This window comes from Geotrypetes seraphini, chromosome 4 (assembly GCF_902459505.1).
Source record: "Geotrypetes seraphini chromosome 4, aGeoSer1.1, whole genome shotgun sequence".
Taxonomy (NCBI): domain Eukaryota; kingdom Metazoa; phylum Chordata; class Amphibia; order Gymnophiona; family Dermophiidae; genus Geotrypetes; species Geotrypetes seraphini.
In genome coordinates, this window is record NC_047087.1 from 128,567,387 (window position 1) to 128,588,005 (window position 20,619).

Genomic DNA, 20,619 nt, shown 5'->3' on the forward strand with positions numbered 1-20,619 from the left:
CGAAGGTAATAGAATTCCCATGCACGTCGGAGCGGTGCAGAGCATTCTGCACTCCGGCCAGCACTAAAAACCTCTTGCACAATTTTCTAAAAGGGGGGAGGTAAATTTTAAATTAGACATCAGTTGCCATTGTGGTGTTAATAGGTGCTAATTGACACTAATTTGTAAGTAGTTATGTGTTCAACTGCACTTAGGCGCTTCTCTATATGCACAGACCCGGATTCTATATAAGGCGCCAATATAATGTATCAATCAAGCAATGGCGCAATATAAAGAATCTCTCCTCCGGGAAAGATAGGCGCTGGAAATGTAGGCCAGGGTTTTCCAGGTCTACATTTACGGCACCTATCTTTGTCATGAATTATGCCTGCGTAGGTGCTGTAGGTCATCTAATGCCACTTCCAGCATTAGCCACGCCCACAGTCATGTTAGGCAACCTAAAGTGCCTACGTAGGTGCAATTCCAGCGCCTTGAAACTCAGTTAAAAATGTTGTTTAAATGCCTAATGGCACCTAAAAAAATCGACACCTTTTAGAGAATCCGGGTCACAGTGCCTAAATGCTCTAGCGCACAACTACAAATGAGGTATGAAAATGGATGCACAACTGCCAAATTCGAGCAACAGCATTTACACCAGTCTTTAACATGGCAAAAGTTCTGATGCCTAAAATTAGGTACAAACAAGCCAACTTACACCCTATTCTATAATGGCAATATCACATACAATCACTGTTACAGATTTGGTGCTTAGGTCCTGATTCTATAAACGGCGCCTAACTGCTAGGCGCCGTTGAGCACAATTGTCAGTCTTCCACTAGGCACTGTTTATAAAATCATGCCTCGTGGCACTTAAGCGGTCTTAGGTGCAGGCAGACATTGAATCCTTAGGGCACTGCCATTTAGGCCAGGGTTTTCTTGGCCTAAATGAGTGTGCCAAAGTCAAACCATGCCCAAAATTTGCCCTGAATGCCCAGAATCTGTCCCTAACCAAGCCTACTTGCTGGTAAGCACCTCGGAGCAGACGTCTACCTTGAAGTGGTAAGCACCTACTAGCTAATTAATAGTTCTTTAAATTGATTTATAATGGTGCTTTCAGTTAACAGCACCAATTAAGCCAATTTAAAAAATTAAGTTTGGCTAGGCACGTCAATCTAGTCATCTAACATCAATTGCCGTTTATAGAATCTGGGTCTTATTGTTCATATTTCTAGTGCCTAATTTTTGATGCCCTCTGTAGAATCTACCCTTTAATGTACCGAGCCCTGAGGCACACCACTAGTCACTTTCTCCCAGTCTGAGAACTTCCCATTTATGCCCACCCTCTGCATTCTGTTCTCCAGCCATTTGTCTATCCATCTCAGTATGTCTCCTTCTATTCCATGGCTTTGTAGTTTCTTGAGAAGTCTTTCATGTGGAACCTTGTCGAACGCTTTCTGGAAGTCTAAGTATATTATATCCACCGGTTGTCCACTATCAATTTGTTTGTTCACTGTCTCAAAAAATTGAAGTAAATTCGTCATACATGACTTCCCTTTCCTGAAGCCATGTTGATTGGCTTTCATCAGGTCATGAGTATCCAAGTGCCGGACTAATAATAATAATAACTTTATTTTTCTATACTGCCATAGTCAGATGACTTCTAGGCGGTTCAACATCGAAAGAAGGCTGGACATTCAGCGAATTACAAATGCATGAGGAGAAAGTTACAGAAGAAAGGGTAGTAGTGGAGGGAAATGTAAGAGGGGTTGAAAGTGGGAGGGAAAGTGAGAGGGGTTGGAATTGCCTGAAGATTGCTTTGAGTTGTAGGGGGTAGTGAGCGTGGATTGGTCTGTTTAGGTGATGAATTTGTCAAACAGAGTGGTTTTGATAGATTTTGCTAATGAGGATATAGCAGATAATATTTCTGGAATTAAGATCAGGGATTCTAAGTCCTGTTTGAGATTTTCTTGAAGTTGAGGATGAGAAATGTGTTCTAAATATGTATCAATGTCTAAAGTCGATGAATAGGATTTGGAACAATAAAGAGTTGCATAAAACTGTTCAAATTGGAACATAATTGAGGCCTGATTCATCTTCGATTGACCGGAATCAGTCAGTATGGAGGAGATGGTGAATTTTTTCCATTTAGTTCTAAGATATTTTGCAAGGGATTTCCCTACAATAGTGTCTCCCAAATATTGTCCAGAGGCATGGACAAATAAGTCTCGTCTAGCTTTATGAGAGAGAAGAGAATTGTATTCATATTTAAGTCTTAGAAGTTGGTAATAGATTTATGAATGTTGAGAGGGATCATCCATGTGTTGTTTCTCTAAATGTTTGATACTTTGTAAAAGAACTTTCTCTTTGTGTAAGGATAATTTATTTTTCCATGATGAAAGTTTGATCAACTCTCCCTGCAATGTAGCTTTATAAGCCTCCCACACAATGAAAGTTGCTATTTCCTGATCAACTGAGTTTATTTGAAAAAAATTGGTTGTAAATTCTTTAAGTTTAGTAACAATATCCTCTTCTGCAAATAGATAATTTCTTAATCTCCATGAGGAGGGCTTTTTTGAGTTGAGTTCAATCTTGAGATATAGGGAAATGGAGGAGTGAAGCATTAAGCTAAAGGATTGTATTCTTTTCCTGCATAATGTATGACTAACCTTAAGACTCTGGTGAAGAGGACTGTATATAATTTGCCTACTAAAGTCCAGAGCTGGCATTAGAGTTAGTTTGTTTTGAGTAACCTTTTCTTTTGGTTATATTTCCATGCTCACATGGTTACATGGTGTTCTTTAAAGGGACCTTGGAGATAAGCTAAGATAGGCAACTGCCTATTGGTAACCAATTTGAAAGGCACCCTAATTCTGAAGGGACTACGCCAGATTGAAGTAACATAAGAACATAAGCATCGCCTCTGCCGAGTCAGACTATGAGTCCATCATGCCCAGCAGTCCGCTCCTGCGGTGGCCCCTCCAGGTCCATGACCTATAAGTGATCTTTTACCTAAAACATTTTATTCCCTAATCATTTAATATCCTGTATAGTAACCCTCTAACTATACCATTCAATCCACTTTTCCTTCAGGAAATCATCTAATCCCATTTTGAAACCCAAAATCATACTCTGCCCTACCACCTCCTCTGGAAGCGCATTCCAGATGTCCACCACCCTCTGAGTGAAGAATAACTTCCTAGCATTTGTTCTGAATCTGTCCTCTTGTTTTTGTTGCCCCCGCTAGTCTGAAGAATCTGTCCCTCTCTACCTTCTCTCTACCCTTCATGATCTTATAAGTTTCTATCATGTCCCCTATAAGTCTCCGCTTTTCCAGGGAAAAGAGCCCCAGCTTCTCTAGCCTTTCAGCATATGAAAGGTTTTCCATGCCTTTTATCATTCTCATTGCTCTTCTCTGGACCCTCTCGAGTATCGCCATATCCTTCTTAAGGTACAGCGACCAGTACTGAACGCAGTATTCCAGATGCGGGCGCACCATCGCCTGATACAGTGGCAGGATAACTTCCTTCGTTATGGTAGTGATACCTTTTTTGATAATGCCCAACATTCTGTTCACCTTCTTTGACGCTGCTGCGCATTGTGCCGTCGGCTTCATTGTTTTATCCACCAAAACCCTCAAGTCCTTTTCCAGTTTGCCTTACCCCAGTATCATCCCCCCATCATGTAGTTATATATTGGGTTTCCTTTGGGGGCACAGGTGTGACAATATTGAGATCTAAAAACAACAGGCAGAGTCCAATGAGAAGTTGAACTTCAAGATACGACTCTATTATCTCTCTGGTCTTGATAAAAAATGCTTTCACAATGCATCTTTATATGCCCTCATCTCATGTATTGCAGCCACTGAAGTCTTGTGTGTCTTTCTTTAGTACCTTTAAAGTTTAAATACAGTTCAAAGCAAGTTCATGTTCAAAACATATTTTAAATTCTACAGATGACCAGAAAGTAAATCACTATAAATGAATGTTGACTGAGAAACTTGAGATTAACTAACAACAACCCTTTTGATTCTACAAAATAATAAAAATGAAACAAATTCTGAATCAAGTTCTGAATTTTTTTTTATATGTAACCAAAATATCTGATTAGGTATACTCTAGTAAAAGACACTAAAGGGTAGATTCTACAGAGGGCATCAAAAATTAGGCACTAGAAATATGAACAATAAGACCCAGATTCTATAAACGGCAATTGATGTTAGATGACTAGATTGACGTGCCTAGCCAAACTTAATTTTTTAAATTGGCTTAATTGGTGCTGTTAACTGAAAGCACCATTATAAATCAATTTAAAGAACTATTAATTAGCTAGTAGGTGCTTACCACTTCAAGGTAGACGTCTGCTCCGAGGTGCTTACCAGCAAGTAGGCTTGGTTAGGGACAGATTCTGGGCATTCAGGGCAAATTTTGGGCATGGTTTGACTTTGGCACACTCATTTAGGCCAAGAAAACCCTGGCCTAAATGGCAGTGCCCTAAGGATTCAATGTCTGCCTGCACCTAAGACCGCTTAAGTGCCACGAGGCATGATTTTATAAACAGTGCCTAGTGGAAGACTGACAATTGTGCTCAACGGCGCCTAGCAGTTAGGCGCCGTTTATAGAATCAGGACCTAAGCACCAAATCTGTAACAGTGATTGTATGTGATATTGCCATTATAGAATAGGGTGTAAGTTGGCTTGTTTGTACCTAATTTTAGGCATCAGAACTTTTGCCATGTTAAAGACTGGTGTAAATGCTGTTGCTCGAATTTGGCAGTTGTGCATCCATTTTCATACCTCATTTGTAGTTGTGCGCTAGAGCATTTAGGCACTGTGACCCGGATTCTCTAAAAGGTGTCGATTTTTTTAGGTGCCATTAGGCATTTAAACAACATTTTTAACTGAGTTTCAAGGCGCTGGAATTGCACCTACGTAGGCACTTTAGGTTGCCTAACATGACTGTGGGCGTGGCTAATGCTGGAAGTGGCATTAGATGACCTACAGCACCTACGCAGGCATGATTCATGACAAAGATAGGTGCCGTAAATGTAGACCTGGAAAACCCTGGCCTACATTTCCAGCGCCTATCTTTCCCGGAGGAGAGATTCTTTATATTGCGCCATTGCTTGATTGATACATTATATTGGCGCCTTATATAGAATCCGGGTCTGTGCATATAGAGAAGCGCCTAAGTGCAGTTGAACACATAACTATTTACAAATTAGTGTCAATTAGCACCTATTAACACCACAATGGCAACTGATGTCTAATTTAAAATTTACCTCCCCCCTTTTAGAAAATTGTGCAAGAGGTTTTTAGTGCTGGCCGGAGTGCAGAATGCTCTGCACCGCTCCGACGTGCATGGGAATTCTATTACCTTCGGAGCAGCGCAGAGCATTTAGTGCATCGGCCAGTACTAAAAAACTCTTGTGCGTTGTTGTAAAAGGGGGTAAATTAGGCATGCAACTGGCATTATTCTGTAAACTGCATGCCCAGATTTGCACACTACTTGGAAATTTGGGCTCCCAAATGTATAGAATCTGGTGTGTGTGTGTGTTAGCCTCTCTCACTAATGATGTCGAAAACACAGATTAGGAACATAATGGACCATACACATACATTAACAACATATCACAAAGACACATCAAGTTTCAAGTTTATTAAAAATTTGGTATACACACAATGTCAAGTACTTCAAAGCGTATAACAATTTAAAAATAGGAGACAAAAAAATAAAAACAATTTTATACAAATGTTCTACAGTACTATGTTTCAGTGTATCCCATAAAAATATATTACCCCCTCTGAGAATTTTAGAATTAGTTTACCTGAACACTATTGAGCATCTAGGAATAAGAGAGTAGATTTGTACACATTATCTATCCAAGTATTACATTGAAAAATAATCTATAATTCAAGTGCATTTCTTTTTTTTTTAATTCTGTATTGATTTTTAATCAAAAACAGTGTCATACAAATGAAAGAACAAAAGATATTCCACATATTCCACTATTATCTATACAATTATCTTCAGTTTTCCTGTACACAGTCCTAACAAGATAATAAATGCACCATCTCACCATAACATAACATAAAACTCACTTGTATACTGCAAATACCATTAAGTTCTATGCAGTTCACAAGGCCTAGTAATACAAATGAATAGACATCCGATTTCTAACTTCCAAAGTGTTCCCTGAAAAGATATGTTTTTAAGGCACATCAAAATTGTTGATATGAAGTTGGGAGTGTAAATATATAAGTTAAATACCTAGTCCATGAGGCTGACTGAAAAGATAATACTTGTTCCTGAAATTTCTTGTATTTACCGTATATCCTTTCACAGAAGGGAAAGAAAACAATGAATGAATTTTCCTAGGATGTTTAGAATGTGTGATAATAAAAGATTCTATAAGATACTCAGGAATTGAGCCTGTTAGTGCCTTAAAACAAATATAGCCCAGCTTAAATTTAACCTATGCCTCAACTTGAAACCAATGGCAGTTGATGATAAAAATCAGTAACATGGTCATTCCACTCCACAAGAAAGGCTCCAAGATGGAGACAGCAAACTACAGACCGGTGAGTCTCACATCAATAGTGTGCAAACTAATGGAAACTCTAATCAAACGCCAATTGGATACGATCCTGAACGAGGAGAATCTATGGGATCCCCGTGAACATGGATTTACTAAGGGGAGATCCTGGCAATCCAACCTGATCAGCTTCTTTGACTGGGTGACGAGGAAGCTGGATGTTGGAGAGTACCTGGACTTCAGTAAAGCATTCGATAGCGTACCACACCGCAGGTTGCTGAGCAAGATGAGTTCTATAGGATTGGGCGACACATTGACGAAATGGGTTGGGAACTGGCTTGGAAGTAAGCTTCAGAGGGTAGTGGTGAACGGCACCCCCTCCGAAATGACAGAGGAAATCAGTGGAGTACCGCAGGATTATAGATTTACTCCTATATGTAAAATTAAAATATTCCACTTAGGGTAAATTAAGCCTACTGGACAGCATGCATAAAAGTATGCATGTTATTGGCAATTTGCATTCTTACATACATGTAACATATTCATGTGTTTTTAGAAAAGCTTTTTACCATGGATAAAACAGGATCAGTGATACAAAGAAAATGTCCTCCTTTACCAGAGTCCTTAAAAACATTTGTGTGGGCTTGCAAAAATTTGTAGCCTCGACATGCAAATGAAGGCATGCCATATGCGAATAAAGGGCTTTGCAAGTTCATGCTAAATGGCATGGCTGTGCAAGCTGTTCACACAACATAGTGAGCCCTCACTAAAACAGCTCCTAGTTAATTCTAGATAGGACCTGATGTTAATTATCTACTGTGTAGAGAATAGGTTAAAATACGCCATGTTGGGGAGGTTGTGAGCTAAATTTAATTAAAATGCCATAAAGGACAGACAGAATCGGCCCCCATCAAAATAATTCTTCCCGTAACACCCAGTACAAGTAATCGGGCTTCCATGGCACTCAAATTCAAAAGTCCAACCCCCATAAAAAAAATCATAGGTCTTGTCCTATGTTATAACCACCCTGAGCTCCCCATTCCCCTTGGCACCCCACCATAGGGTGCCATTACTCTTGCAAAGGATGTGAGGTTTTCACAGGCAGAAGTCAGAAAAGCATCCTTCTTCGTGTACTGCTTTTGGCTGGATAGCACTAGTAAGGGCACTTCTCCAATTTAATAAATAAGGTGGAGGGAATGTACCTTATATACTTGAATATAAGTTGATCTGAATATAAGTCGAAGTCCCCATTTCCCCCCAAAGGAAAAATAAAAATAAAAATGGTTGACTCGAATATAAGTCGGGTAGTGTCCTGTCCTATCAGGCTCTGCACCCAGCCCCCCTCCCTCCCTTATCAGATTCTGCACCAAGCCCCCCTCCCTCTCTCCCAGGCTCTGCACCCTGTTCCCCCTCCTTGCCTTGTCCTCGTACCTCCTCTGCTGATCCCTGGTGGTCCAGAGGTGAGGCAGAAGTGAGCTTTCTGCGCTCCTGCCCCGCTGCTAACCCGGTGGTGGTGGCTGCTGCTAGATCAGGTTTCTTCAGCTGCTGAGCGGCACCAAGCAGGAATGCAATTTGGCGCTCCTGCTTAGCGCTGAGCAGATTCTTGACTGGCTCATGCAAATGTGTTATTATACAAGCTCCTTAAAAGTAAACAGCTAAAGGTCTGCATAATTTCTTTGCATTTTCCTATATTGTGATAATTACAAATCATGCTAAAAAATTTCCTTGCATCTCCAAGTTCATAAAAAACCCCACTTATTCTTCCAGTTAAAACATGACTTAATAAATTTAATGGGGAACATTTTTGGTATATTTTCCTCCAAAAAGGCTACTGCATCTTTCCCTTCAATCCCCTCAGCCAAACCTAATATTCTTAAATTATTTCTCCTATTCTCCATATCCACCATCCTTTTTTTCTAAGTTTTTAGATAGCCTTATGATCATTATTACATTGTACCTGTTTCATTTCAAGTTTTTAAATTTGTGTGTCCAACTATCCCACTTTGCTGCTTACCACTTCCATCTTCTGTGATAAGTTTGCCAATTCTTTCATTTCAGCCAGCTGATCAGTATTTGCTGTAACCATTGCTTTAATACTTCTTATATCCTCTATCAGTTCAATCATATCCAGGGCATCCAAAGGTAGCATAGCCTTAGAAGGTGTAGATGGATCTGCCTTCTGCCATTTAGCTTTTCCTCCAGACACTTCAACCTTGTTTTGTTTGACAGATGTCATTGTTTAATAGATTTAGGTAGAACAGCTTCTCAGGGAACAATTCAAAACGCTTTAAAAATGTTCAAATGATGCCACTTGAGATTGAAAGGGCACACAGAGTGCCAGGCAAAAGGTCTAATGGGCAGTCAGGTCCTAGACCATTGATTTTCCGTATGTTGCACTTCTAACATGTTTTGGAAATTTTAAAAATTGCAAAGGAAAATAGAAATTTAATTTATAAAGATTCAGAGATCCTTTTTGTTCAGGACTTTGCAAGGAAAACTGCAAACAGACGCAGACTATTTTTAGCAATGAGAACAAAATTACAGGAGCTGGGAGCAAGATATGGCCTTTATTACCCTGGGTTCATGCGAGTTACATACAAAGGTAAAAGTTTTCAATTTGAGGAGCCGGAAAAGCTGAAGGAATTTTTAGGACAGCAAGAAACAACAATGAATTGAATTAGCTGTCCTATGAGTTGTGGAATAGAATAAGAGGATATGTCTCATACACAGAATCAGATTTTATTAGATGAATATATATAAACATGGTCGGATTGGATTTAGTAGACATGAATTTTATTTGAATTAAATAATAATAATAACAGTTACTTTAAACTTCTAACTGCAACGGACAGAATTCCCCAAGGACATCATAATTATCTCAGAAAGCCTTGTGATTGGACAAAAATCGATCTCTGACTTATTCTCAGCAAATGGCAGTTTAGAAGTATGCTTCCTTCTTTCCATTGGAGCATCCTCCAATTAGAATAGACGTTCAGAAGCTGGATACGTAAGGAGAAGAGACAGGAAAAGTTTCAGCCACTGCTAATCGAGTTCAGACAATGTAGATCAAGGGAGAGATACCCCAAACAAAATCATCAGGTTTACCCCTGCCGATAACCTCACTCAGCACTGCTGGCCCAGTGCAGAGAAATACCAAAACTGGGTAATTGAGCACCAAGCTGAGTTTTTATAGAAAGTGCCATGACGTCGACCAGGAAAGACCGCCTGCCTAAAATACGCTGAGTGTAGGAAACAAAACAAAAATGAATTTGGGAGGAAAATCCTTACTGAGACCAACTGCAGCGCTATTGCCAAAGGCTGCTGCGATACTTCCAGCGCAAGCATTTGTAAGAACCAGAGGAGTGCAGCAGCCACTGAATAAAATCAGGTTCAGGGAAACACTACATTAACGCCACAGTGGACATGCCAGCGTAGAAGAACCAGCATAACCAGTAGAAACTATTCCAGCGGAGAGGATGAGCCACTTGGCAAATGAAGTCCATGTTGAGAACCTGCTATTAGTTTTGTCTTAAACTTTAAAGGGACCTGCATCTTAGTTTCAGCAGCAGCCTTAAAAGTTTGATTTGTGACATCAGAGCAAGCTAACCTCGCTCTTTGTACCTGCCCCTTGGAACCTGAGAGCTGTCATATGATTGGCTGCGTTGCTCCGTCTCTTCCTTTTCTACGTCCGGAGTGAGGAGGTTGCAGTCAAGATGAACGACACTGTGACCATCAGAACTCGCAAATTCATGATTTCTGCAGTGCAAGCAGATGGGCATTGATGTTCTTCATCCTGGAAAGGCCACCGTCCCCAAGACTGAAATCCAGAACAAGCTGGCAAAGATGTACAAGACAACTCCAGATGTCATTTTTGTGTTTGGCTTTAGAACTAACCCAGAAGAGGAGGTTAGAAAGATTGTAGCCAAAGAGAAGAATCTAAAGACCGAAGCACAGGGAAAGGAAATGAAGGCAACAAAATTCCAGGAGCTAAATTGCATATACAGTGGTGCCTCGCATAACGGACGCCTCGCACAGCGAACGCTGCGCACAACGAACTTTATGTCTTGATCCGTACAACGAACTTCGTTTCACACAACGAAGTCGCCCGAGCTGCATCCTTCCGCGCAGGCACTGCGCTTAACTGCCCTCTCTCCGCCTGGTTCCCTCTTGCCCCCCCGACTCCCCGACACGATCGGGGCAAGAGGGAGCTCAAGCCCTCTTGCCCCCCCGACTCCCCGACACGATCGGGGCAAAAGGGAGCCCAAGCCCTCTTGCCCCGCCGATTCCCCGACACGATCGGGGCAAAAGGGAGCCCAAGCCCTCTTGCCCCGCCGATTCCCCAACTCCCCGACAATATCGGGCCAGGAGGGAGCCCAAGTCCTCCTGGCCACGGCGACCCCCTAACCCCACCCTGCACTACATTACGGGCAGGAGGGATCCCAGGCCCTCCTGCCCTCGACGCAAACCCCCCCCCCCCCCACCGACCGCCCCCCCCCAAGAACCTCCGACCGCCCCCCACCCGACCCGCGACCCCCCTGGCCGACCCCCACGACACCCCCAACCCCCTTCCCCGTACCTTTCTGTAGTTGGCCGGACAGACGGGAGCCAAACCCGCCTGTCCGGCAGGCAGCCATCGACGGAATGAGGCCGGATTGGCCCATCCGTCCCAAAGCTCCGCCTACTGGTGGGGCCTAAGGCGCCTGGGCCAATCAGAATAGGCCCGGGAGCCTTAGGTCCCTCCTGGGGGCGGGGCCTGAGGCACATGGGCCCAACCCGACCATGTGCCTCAGGCCCTGCCCCCAGGAGGGACCTAAGGCTCCCGGGCCTATTCTGATTGGCCCAGGCGCCTTAGGCCCCACCAGTAGGCGGAGCTTTGGGACGGATGGGTCAATCCGGCCTCATTCCGTCGATGGCTGCCTGCCGGACAGGCGGGTTTGGCTCCCGTCTGTCCGGCCAACTACAGAAAGGTACGGGGAAGGGGGTTGGGGGTGTCGTGGGGGTCGGCCAGGGGGGTCGCGGGTCGGCTGGGGGTCGGTCGGAGGTTCTTGGGGGGGGGCGGTCGTTGGGGGGGGGGGGGGTTTGCGTCGAGGGCAGGAGGGCCTGGGATCCCTCCTGCCCGTAATGTAGTGCAGGGTGGGGTTAGGGGGTCGCCGTGGCCAGGAGGACTTGGGCTCCCTCCTGGCCCGATATTGTCGGGGAGTTGGGGAATCGGCGGGGCAAGAGGGCTTGGGCGCCCTTTTGCCCCGATCGTGTCGGGGAATCGGCGGGGCAAGAGGGCTTGGGCTCCTTTTTGCCCCGATCGTGTCGGGGAGTCGGGGGGGCAAGAGGGCTTGAGCTCCCTCTTGCCCCGATCGTGTCGGGGAGTCGGGGGGGCAAGAGGGCTTGAGCTCCCTCTTGCCCCGATCGTGTCGGGGAGTCGGGGGGGGGGGCAAGAGGGCTTGAGCTCCCTCTTGCCCCGATCGTGTCGGGGAGTCGGGGGGGGGGCAAGAGGGCTTGAGCTCCCTCTTGCCCCGATCGTGTCGGGGAGTCGGGGGGGCAAGAGGGCTTGAGCTCCCTCTTGCCCCGATCGTGTCGGGGGTGCCAGGGACTACACGGAGTCACCCACCGTACCACCCGATTCGGGTAAGCGCAGGTATCGGTGGGTGGCTTATTTGCGGGGGGGTGCCTTATTTTACATTTTTTTCTAAAAAGGGGGGGCTGTCTTATTTGATGGCCCTGCCTTATCATCGGGGAAACACGGTAGAAAAAAAAAAAAATGAACAGTTAAGTCCCAGTTTTTGCCGCTGAGACTCTGCCCTCTCACTGTAAAATTAGACTCTACTTAGTCTGTCTTTAAATTTAAAAAATGTGTGTTGTTTTAAAAAACAATTATGTTTTTAGATGTATCTAAATAAAAATAATAACCAAAAATTTATCTTTTTTATGTCATCTTAGCATATTTTATGCTGCAGAACGAATTATTTTTTTTTACATGTATTCCTATGGGAAAACGCGTTTCACATAACGAACGTTTCACATAACAAACTTGCTCCTGGAACCAATTAAGTTCGTTGTGTGAGGCACCACTGTATACTAATGGAAGGAGCCTAAGAAACAAAATGAGGGAATTAGAAGCCATGGCCATTGCAGAGGACATAGACATCATTGGAATCTATGAAACATGGTGGAATAAGGAAAGCAAATGGGATACAGCACTGCCGGGGTACAAGCTCTATCGCCAGGACAGAAAGGCGGTGGAATAGCAATATACATAAAAGAAATCATACAATCGACAAGAATGAACACAGCAGAGACGGCCAACAAGCTAGAATCGCTATGGGTTAAAATACCAGGAAGGAAAGGGCCTGAAATAAAGATAGGTCTATATTATCGTCCACCCGGACAAACCAGAGATATCGATGAAAAAATGGAAGCTGAGATGAAGCGAGAATGGAAAAGCGGTAACACGGTTATTAAGGGAGATTTCAACTACCCTGGGATAGACTGGAGTCTTGGAAACTCAAGATGCGCTAGGGAGACAGAATTCCTGGAGGCTGTACAAGATTGCTTCATGGAGCAGCTTGTTAGAGAACCGACGAGAGGAAATGCCACTCTGGATCTAATCCTAAATGGACTAAAGGGACCTGCAAAGGAAGTGGAAGTAGTGGAACCGTTGGGAAACAGCGATCATAATATGATCAAGTTCAAGGTGGAAGTAGGAATACTGAAAGGAAAGAGAACCATAGCGACAACTTTTAATTTCAGGAAGGGAAACTACGAAGCAATGAGGGAAATGGTAAAGAAGAGACTTAGGAACACTTCCAAAAAATGGCAGACGGTAGAACATGCCTGGTCCTTTTTCAAGGACACGGTGAGCGAGGCGCAAAATCTGTATATACCCAGATTCAGAAAAGGGTGCAATAAGAGTCAAAGAAAAGACCCAGCGTGGATAACTAAAATAGTGAAGGAAGCGATAGGCAATAAGAAAAATTCATTCAAAAAATGGAAAAAGGACAAATCTGAGGGAAACTGGAAAAAGCACAGGAAGTATCAAAAAGAATGTTACTGTGTGGTTCGAAAAGCCAAAAGAGAGTATGAAGAGAGGCTAGCCAAGGAAGCACAAAATTTCAAACTGTTCTTTAGATATGTTAAAGGGAAATAACCGGCTAGGGAGGAGGTGGGACCGCTGGACGACGGAGACAGAAAGGGAGCGGTGAAGGAAGAGAAAGAGGTCACAGAAAGACTTAACATGTTCTTTTCATCTGTATTTACAAATGAAGACACAACCAACATACCAGAACCTGAGCAAATCTTCAATGGAAATCAAACACAAAAGTTAACATCCATGGAAGTGAGCCTTGATGATGTGCGCAGGCACATAGAAAAACTAAAAACTGACAAATCACCGGGTCCGGATGGAATCCATCCAAGGGTTCTGAAGGAACTAAAGGAGGAAATAGCGGAACTACTACAGCAAATTTGCAACCTATCTCTGAAAACAGGTGTGATCCCGGAGGATTGGAAGATAGCAAGCGTTACGCCCATCTTTAAAAAGGGATCAAGAGGTGACCCGGGAAACTACAGACCGGATAGTCTGACCTCAGTTCCGGGGAAAATGGCAGAAGCACTGATAAAAGAAAACATCGATGAACATTTTGAAAAAAACGAACTTCTGATAACCAGCCAACATGGCTTCTGCAGGGGAAGATCGTGCCTGACTAACATATTGCACTTCTTTGAGGGAATTAACAAACAGATGGACAGAGGAGACCCCATAGACATCATATACCTAGATTTCCAGAAAGCCTTTGACAAAGTGCCTCATGAACGTCTACTCCAGAAACTGAAGAACCATGGGGTGGATGGTGACGTGCATAGATGGATCGGAAACTGGTTAGAGGGTAGGAAACAGAGGGTAGGGGTGAAGGGCCACTACTCAGACTGGAGGAAGGTCACAAGTGGTGTTGCACAGGGCTCGGTGCTCGGGCCGCTGCTTTTTAATATATTCATAAATGATCTAGAAACAGGAATGAAGTGTGAGATAATAAAATTTGCAGACACCAAACTATTTAGTGGAGCTCGGACAAAGGAGGACTGCGAAGAATTGCAAAAGACTTGGACAAACTAGGGGAATGGGCAGAGAGATGGCAGATGAAGTTCAATGTTGAGAAGTGTAAAGTATTGCATGTGGGAAGCAGAAACCTGAGGTACAATTATACGATGGGAGGGATGTTATTGAATGAGAGTACCCAAGAAAGGGACTTGGGGGTAATGGTGGACATGACAATGAAGCCGACGGCACAGTGCGCAGCGGCTGCTAAGAGAGCGAATAGAATGCTAGGTATAATCAAGAAGGGTATTACAACCAGAACGAAAGAAGTTATCCTGCCGCTGTACCGGGCAATGGTGCGTCCGCATCTAGAGTACTGTGTCCAATATTGGTCACCGTACCTTAAGAAGGATATGGCGTTACTCGAGAGAGTTCAGAGGAGAGCGACATGTCTGATTAAGGGGTTGGAAAACCTTTCATACGCTGAGAGATTGGAGAAACTGGGTCTCTTTTCCCTGGAGAAGAGGAGACTTAGAGGGGATATGATAGAGACTTACAAGATTATGAAGGGCATGATTTCTGATTCTTTGGACTTTGCAAAGAAAAAGGAATCAAAACATAGAATGGCCAGGCATGGTCTATAGAAAAAAAAAAAAAGACTTCCAGGAAACAACGTAAACAAAGTAAGAACAGGATGAAGAAAGTCAGAGGGACAGCAAAGGCCAATGTTGGTGCTAGCAAGAAGAAGGATTAAATTATCCTGGAACGATATAAGCTATCAAGGTTCTTTTCTATCTTCTGGAGCCCTTCTTTCCAGTATTCCCTCACTGTCTATGCACATACTGACGAAAGTCAGCTTTGGGCATAAATTTTAATGAAGAATGCGGCGCTCTCGACATCACAGTAAAAGAAGCTCATGCACACGAATGCAGTTCTAAAAATAGTCCCTCTGTAAAATGATTGTGCAAAAACTAATACAGAATTCTTATCCACTCCTAATCAAAATCTGCTCAGAGTCATGGAGGCAGTTACCACCGCCTCAACACCCAATCATCACAGGGTTCAATATAGATCAAGACTGTTGCTGGTTATTATTACTTAAGCTGTTCCATTATACTTTTAGAGCTTAAGAATATATTTCGAATTTAAGAGATGTCACAATATTCAAAAAAAATTTTAAATCTTATCTGTTTAAAGATGCTTTTAATATTTAGATTTTTTAGTGAGATTTGAAATCGTGCTATGGTTTAACTACCCCTCACCCTCTTGTTTTTCTACCATAAATTGAAAATTGTAACTTTTACTCTTTCCCTCCCGACTCATGTTTGTATTCTATGAAAGTATACTGTTAAAATGTTTGTTTCTTTATTCTCTATTTTGATTTTGTACATCGCTTAGTAATTCTAATAAGCGATTCATCAAACACATTAATAAACTTGAAACTTTTAGAAATGTCTCAGGTTCCGACGTGCCACATTTCAACTACTGCTTCAGGGAACCGATAGTTAAGTTTGAATGTTTTTAAACAGGGTGTTCTCTCAAAGTCTGTACAAACAATACTTTTTCACTCGCAGTTGAATTCAAGATAAAGACTTTGAGAGAACACCCTGTTTAAAAACATTCAAACTTAACTGAAGCAGTAGTCGAAATGTGGCACGTCGGAACCTGAGACTCTTACGGATACTGGGAAAGGGAGCTTTCTTTGGGTATATTATAATGTTTTATGCATATTCAGAAATTGCTGTGAACAAATATATAATTCGGTAAAACTTTTCTTTAAGCCTAGTATCTATGTTCAAATAAGTCCAGCCCTTGTACAATGATGTGCTGGCTGACCATTAGTAGATTGAAGTGATGTAATATTGATCATTGTGAAAGTACATAAGCAAGCACCAGCTTTTGTTCGTGGGGAGATTTTTCTCCTGGGCCAGAGACTTAGGAGAGACGGGGCCCCCCCTCAAACACAGAATGTCTTCCAGAATTGGCAAATGCATATAATTAATTGGCAATATAATCTTAATTTTAATTTGAACTTTAAGTTAATTGAATATAAATTAAATAAATATTATTTGATTAAATTACATGTCTGTGTATGAGTTACTAGCATGAAATACCCTGTATATTGAGGTGTGAGGCACACCCTGCGTCTTTAATGCTAACCAATTAGCAAAAGTTTTAGTACAGATTTAGCATATGAACTCTTATTGCCAGATAATGGGTAGCAGTAAGGGCTCCTGTGCTATTGGGTTGGCACTAATGGGAAAATTAACGCGTGGCCATTAATAAGAAAAATAATATAATCGGCCAATTTACCCCAGCAACAGGGGAATGACCTGCGTAAGGGCGCACTAGGGCACTTTTAACCACTCTTTGGGCTCTTTTTACAAAGGCGCGCTAGCGGTTTAATGCGCATAATACCGCATGCTAAAACGCTGGCTGTGCTAGCCGCTACTGCCTCCTCATGAGAGACGGTAGTTTTGGCCAGCGCAGGGGTTAAAGCGTGATGAAAAGTCGCGCGCGTTAAACCCGCTAGCATGGCTTGATAAAAGGAGCACTTTGTTATAAAGACCCTTTTGCTTTTTAGGTGTGCTTTAATTACTGACATTCAAGGTCTTCAAATGCAACTATAAATTGTTAAAAACATGGCTGTTGATATTGTTTTTGCAACATGAATTATTGTGGGCCAATTACAATATAATTACATCCCAATGACTGTTCGTAAACACACACAGGTATTGTTCACCTATCCTTTGTTCGCACTTCAATGGATGACATTATTAGAGAGACAATGCAAAAATCTATTCCATTGTCTAATACAAGGGTTCTTCCACAAGTTTCCACGTTTTCATATTTTCACAGGAAATAGTCGGGGTGGGAGAAGTGGTAAGAAGGTGTGATGTAGAATGCCATTTGACTAGTCAGTCACGCAAACCGGGTGATTACAAAAGTGAGGCTATTGTCTTTTGAGATATTTAATAAATAGTGTTTAGAAAAATAAAAATGCGGAAACTTTTTGAGGATCCCTTGTATAATACATGGGTGTTAGTTATACAACTCACCTCTATACAGTAATTTTAGAGACTCTATTTTGGCTCAGTAGAACTGGCAGATCATTCATTGTATTCATCTCCTAAACATTCTTCATCTGTTGAACTCAGTAAGGCATTCCAGTATATTAACAATTCATAGGGCTGGACATAATGACATGTCACAATCTTTTTAAAGCGACAGATAGAGAATTTCACTTTTACAGGGAAAAAAGCCTGTTTGGTGTGAAGCTCCTCTAATTGTATTTGCAGAAATTTCAGGCATATCCCTATATATACGTCCTCCAGCTTGAAAAAAGAGATAGAGGGTGAAATGTTATGGATCTGAGTGGCAACATCAATAGAAAAAACATAACCCGTGCCAGAGCAGAAAGGAGGATACCTCTCTCCTGGATACTCAGTCTCGCTTGCATACCACTTGTTAAACCTGTCTCGTACGGGAGAATGCTCAGGATTGATGAAGCCAGTGAAAAAATTGGTGGTTCTGTTCTTCCTTACAAGCAATTCTGTGAGGTAGAATGTATTGATAAACATATCACTATCTGTCTTCATCACAAATGTGGACTGTGGGCAGTAGTGGTGAACCCAGTCTATTCCCATCAAAGTCTTCAAAGTCAGGTTTGAGTAGGTGTCTGTGAAATTTCTCTGGATTATATCCTTATACTTCAAGCTTTCACTAATAATGCTGGATTCTGCGTTCTTGTCCTGTTTCACCTGGGTCCCCAGGAGAAAAAAGGACACCACCCGCTTGTCACCTATTATTCTCTCTTTCCCCCAAGTCTGGCGGATTGCTGTCCTTGCTTCCAGCTGCCAATATTCTGTAGTGACGAGAATAACCAAGAATGGGGGAATCGCCTGGCAATCAACGTCCGGTAAGAGCAAGAAGTTGTTACTCCTATTGTAGAAGGATGGTATTTTTGACTTGTAGCAGAATATGCATAAGTCAATAAAATTCAGTTCAATAAGTAAGCAGAGACAAGCAAGGAGCAGTACCACCGTGAAGATGCCTGTAATTCTAATATTAAGCCGAGCCTTCTGAAACAGACAAAAAGACACATTACAGAAGAAAATAACTTATATCTGCTAATAAACAGCTATTAGAGAAGTTCACTATCCTCAAAGCAAGACTTTTGGGAACCATGGTATAGGAATCACCCTTTGGATGCCTATACACACTAGCATTGTGCTTTGGGCACCCAAATGGGGGTGCCTAAAAGTTCTCCCCCATACTAACTGTGTTCTGAGCCAGCAGACACACAATTCTGTGAGCAGGGCAGTCTTTGAAGTATAAGATCTTAGCTGCCCAGGGGCAGCTATAGACTCTCTTGCAGCAGCGGTCCTCAGAGCAGAATGGTGATCAAAGATCCCTAGGCAGTGCCTGTGAAGGAGAACGCTGCCTCTTCCATCTTCTTATAGGCAAAGTCTGGGGAAGCTATGAGCTCCTTCATGCTCCAAGGACTGTCCTTGCCTACAGCACTGTGCCTCTGCTAGACCTTATGGCCAGATCACAATCAGTGCAGGAGAGGGGAAGGAAAGGAATTTTAGATGCTGCCTGTTTGGGTCCCCAAAAGTCTGGTGTCAATACAGAAGTACTCAAAAGTCATGAGTGCTAAAACGGTAGTGCCCAAACAGCAGCTCCAAGAAGTCACGCTCCCTAACAGTATTGAAAGGAATTGGGTCAACATGAGACTGAGTCTGAGTTGTAGCTTCCAAATCATATTCTTATTTACTAAGCTTACCAAATAAGCTCAAACTTTCTTAGATACTCACTTCACATGCACAGTGGTGTATAAAGTTCAGCCAATGCAAGAGAGTACCATCTATTGCTATCAGATCAGCTTAGATCAGGGGCACTAGAATGCCTTGTTGTTTAGGGGGACCAAGCTCTACCCCAATCCTGCCCATGCTTCACCTCCAACTAAATGTTTTTACTCCAAGGCAAAGACTAAAACATTGTCACATCACACTTTTTTACATGTCACATCACATTTTACATGGTGTTTTACATCACGATGCTATATCACGGTGTTTTACATGTTGCTATATACTAAATTTTGATTTATGTAAATATGGAAAAAAGTTTGTATTTTGATGAGATTTATTTAGGGTCAATCTTTAAAAGTCTCTTCTGTCCTGCTACTTTTGATATTCCCACAGATTTTTTTCCATATTTAAAAATTTTTTAAATCGCGAAGTTGACCCAATCAAGGCCTTAGGCCCCTCCCACCGAATTCCAAGAAGAATTGGGAGGGGGAAGGCCCATCATTCGCAGCACATGGCCCTGTATGCAGGAAAGAATGGGCTTCCCTCCTGCTGCTTTTGCAGCGCAAGATACTGGAGTGTCGGGTGATGTATGTGTGTGTGTGTGGGGGGGGGGTGTTGCTAGTGGTGTTGGGGGTTTCTGGTGATGTGAGGAAGGGGTTGTTACTAGTGCTTTCGGGGGTGTCAGGTGATGTGTATGTGGGGTGTTATCAATGCTGCTGGGGTATTGGCTGATGTGTGTGTGTGTATGTGTGTGTGTGTGTGTGGGGTGGGGTGTTGCCAGTGTTGTTAGGATTGCCAAAGGGATGTTGGGGGGAGGGGGCTGGGGGATTGATGCCTGTCCACTGCAACAGCCCTTACATGTAGGGCAGGATTAATTCTTCGAGGGCCCCTGGCCCTGCCCCACCCACACCACACTATGCCCCGCCCCCATTTATCTGTTTTCTTATTTATCTGTTTTCTTATTAAAAAAATTTAAATTGAATCAGGTTGGGCAGACTGGATGGACCATTCGGGTCTTTATCTGCCATCATCTACTATGTTACTTGTTTATTTCCACTTGTATTTTTTTAATTCAAAACAAACAAAGATTAGCATACCAGTGCAGTTTTTCTTCTATGCAACCCCCAAACATCTCTGAACAAATCTCTCTTCCTTCCCTTCCCAGCTATTTATCCAGGACTTTAACTCTGAACCCTTTCCATGCATTTATAAAAGTGTTCAAATATATTGTAAAGCAGTAATACTATCTGAAATATAAGTCTATATTA

At 42.6% G+C, this 20,619-nt stretch overlaps 1 protein-coding gene and 1 pseudogene across 1 annotated transcript in view; one reads left to right on the forward strand and one right to left on the reverse strand.

Annotated features, from left to right (window-relative positions):
- Positions 1-20,619, reverse strand: part of LOC117359707 (beta-1,3-galactosyltransferase 5-like) — a 36,953-nt gene that overhangs the window by 9,450 nt on the left and 6,884 nt on the right. The window contains exon 2 of the mRNA XM_033942922.1: positions 17,600-18,622. Coding sequence (XP_033798813.1) covers positions 17,651-18,622 — 972 coding nt within the window. The 3' untranslated portion in view covers positions 17,600-17,650. The remainder of the gene's footprint in view (positions 1-17,599; positions 18,623-20,619) is intronic.
- LOC117359706 lies at positions 10,225-15,294 on the forward strand (annotated as a pseudogene).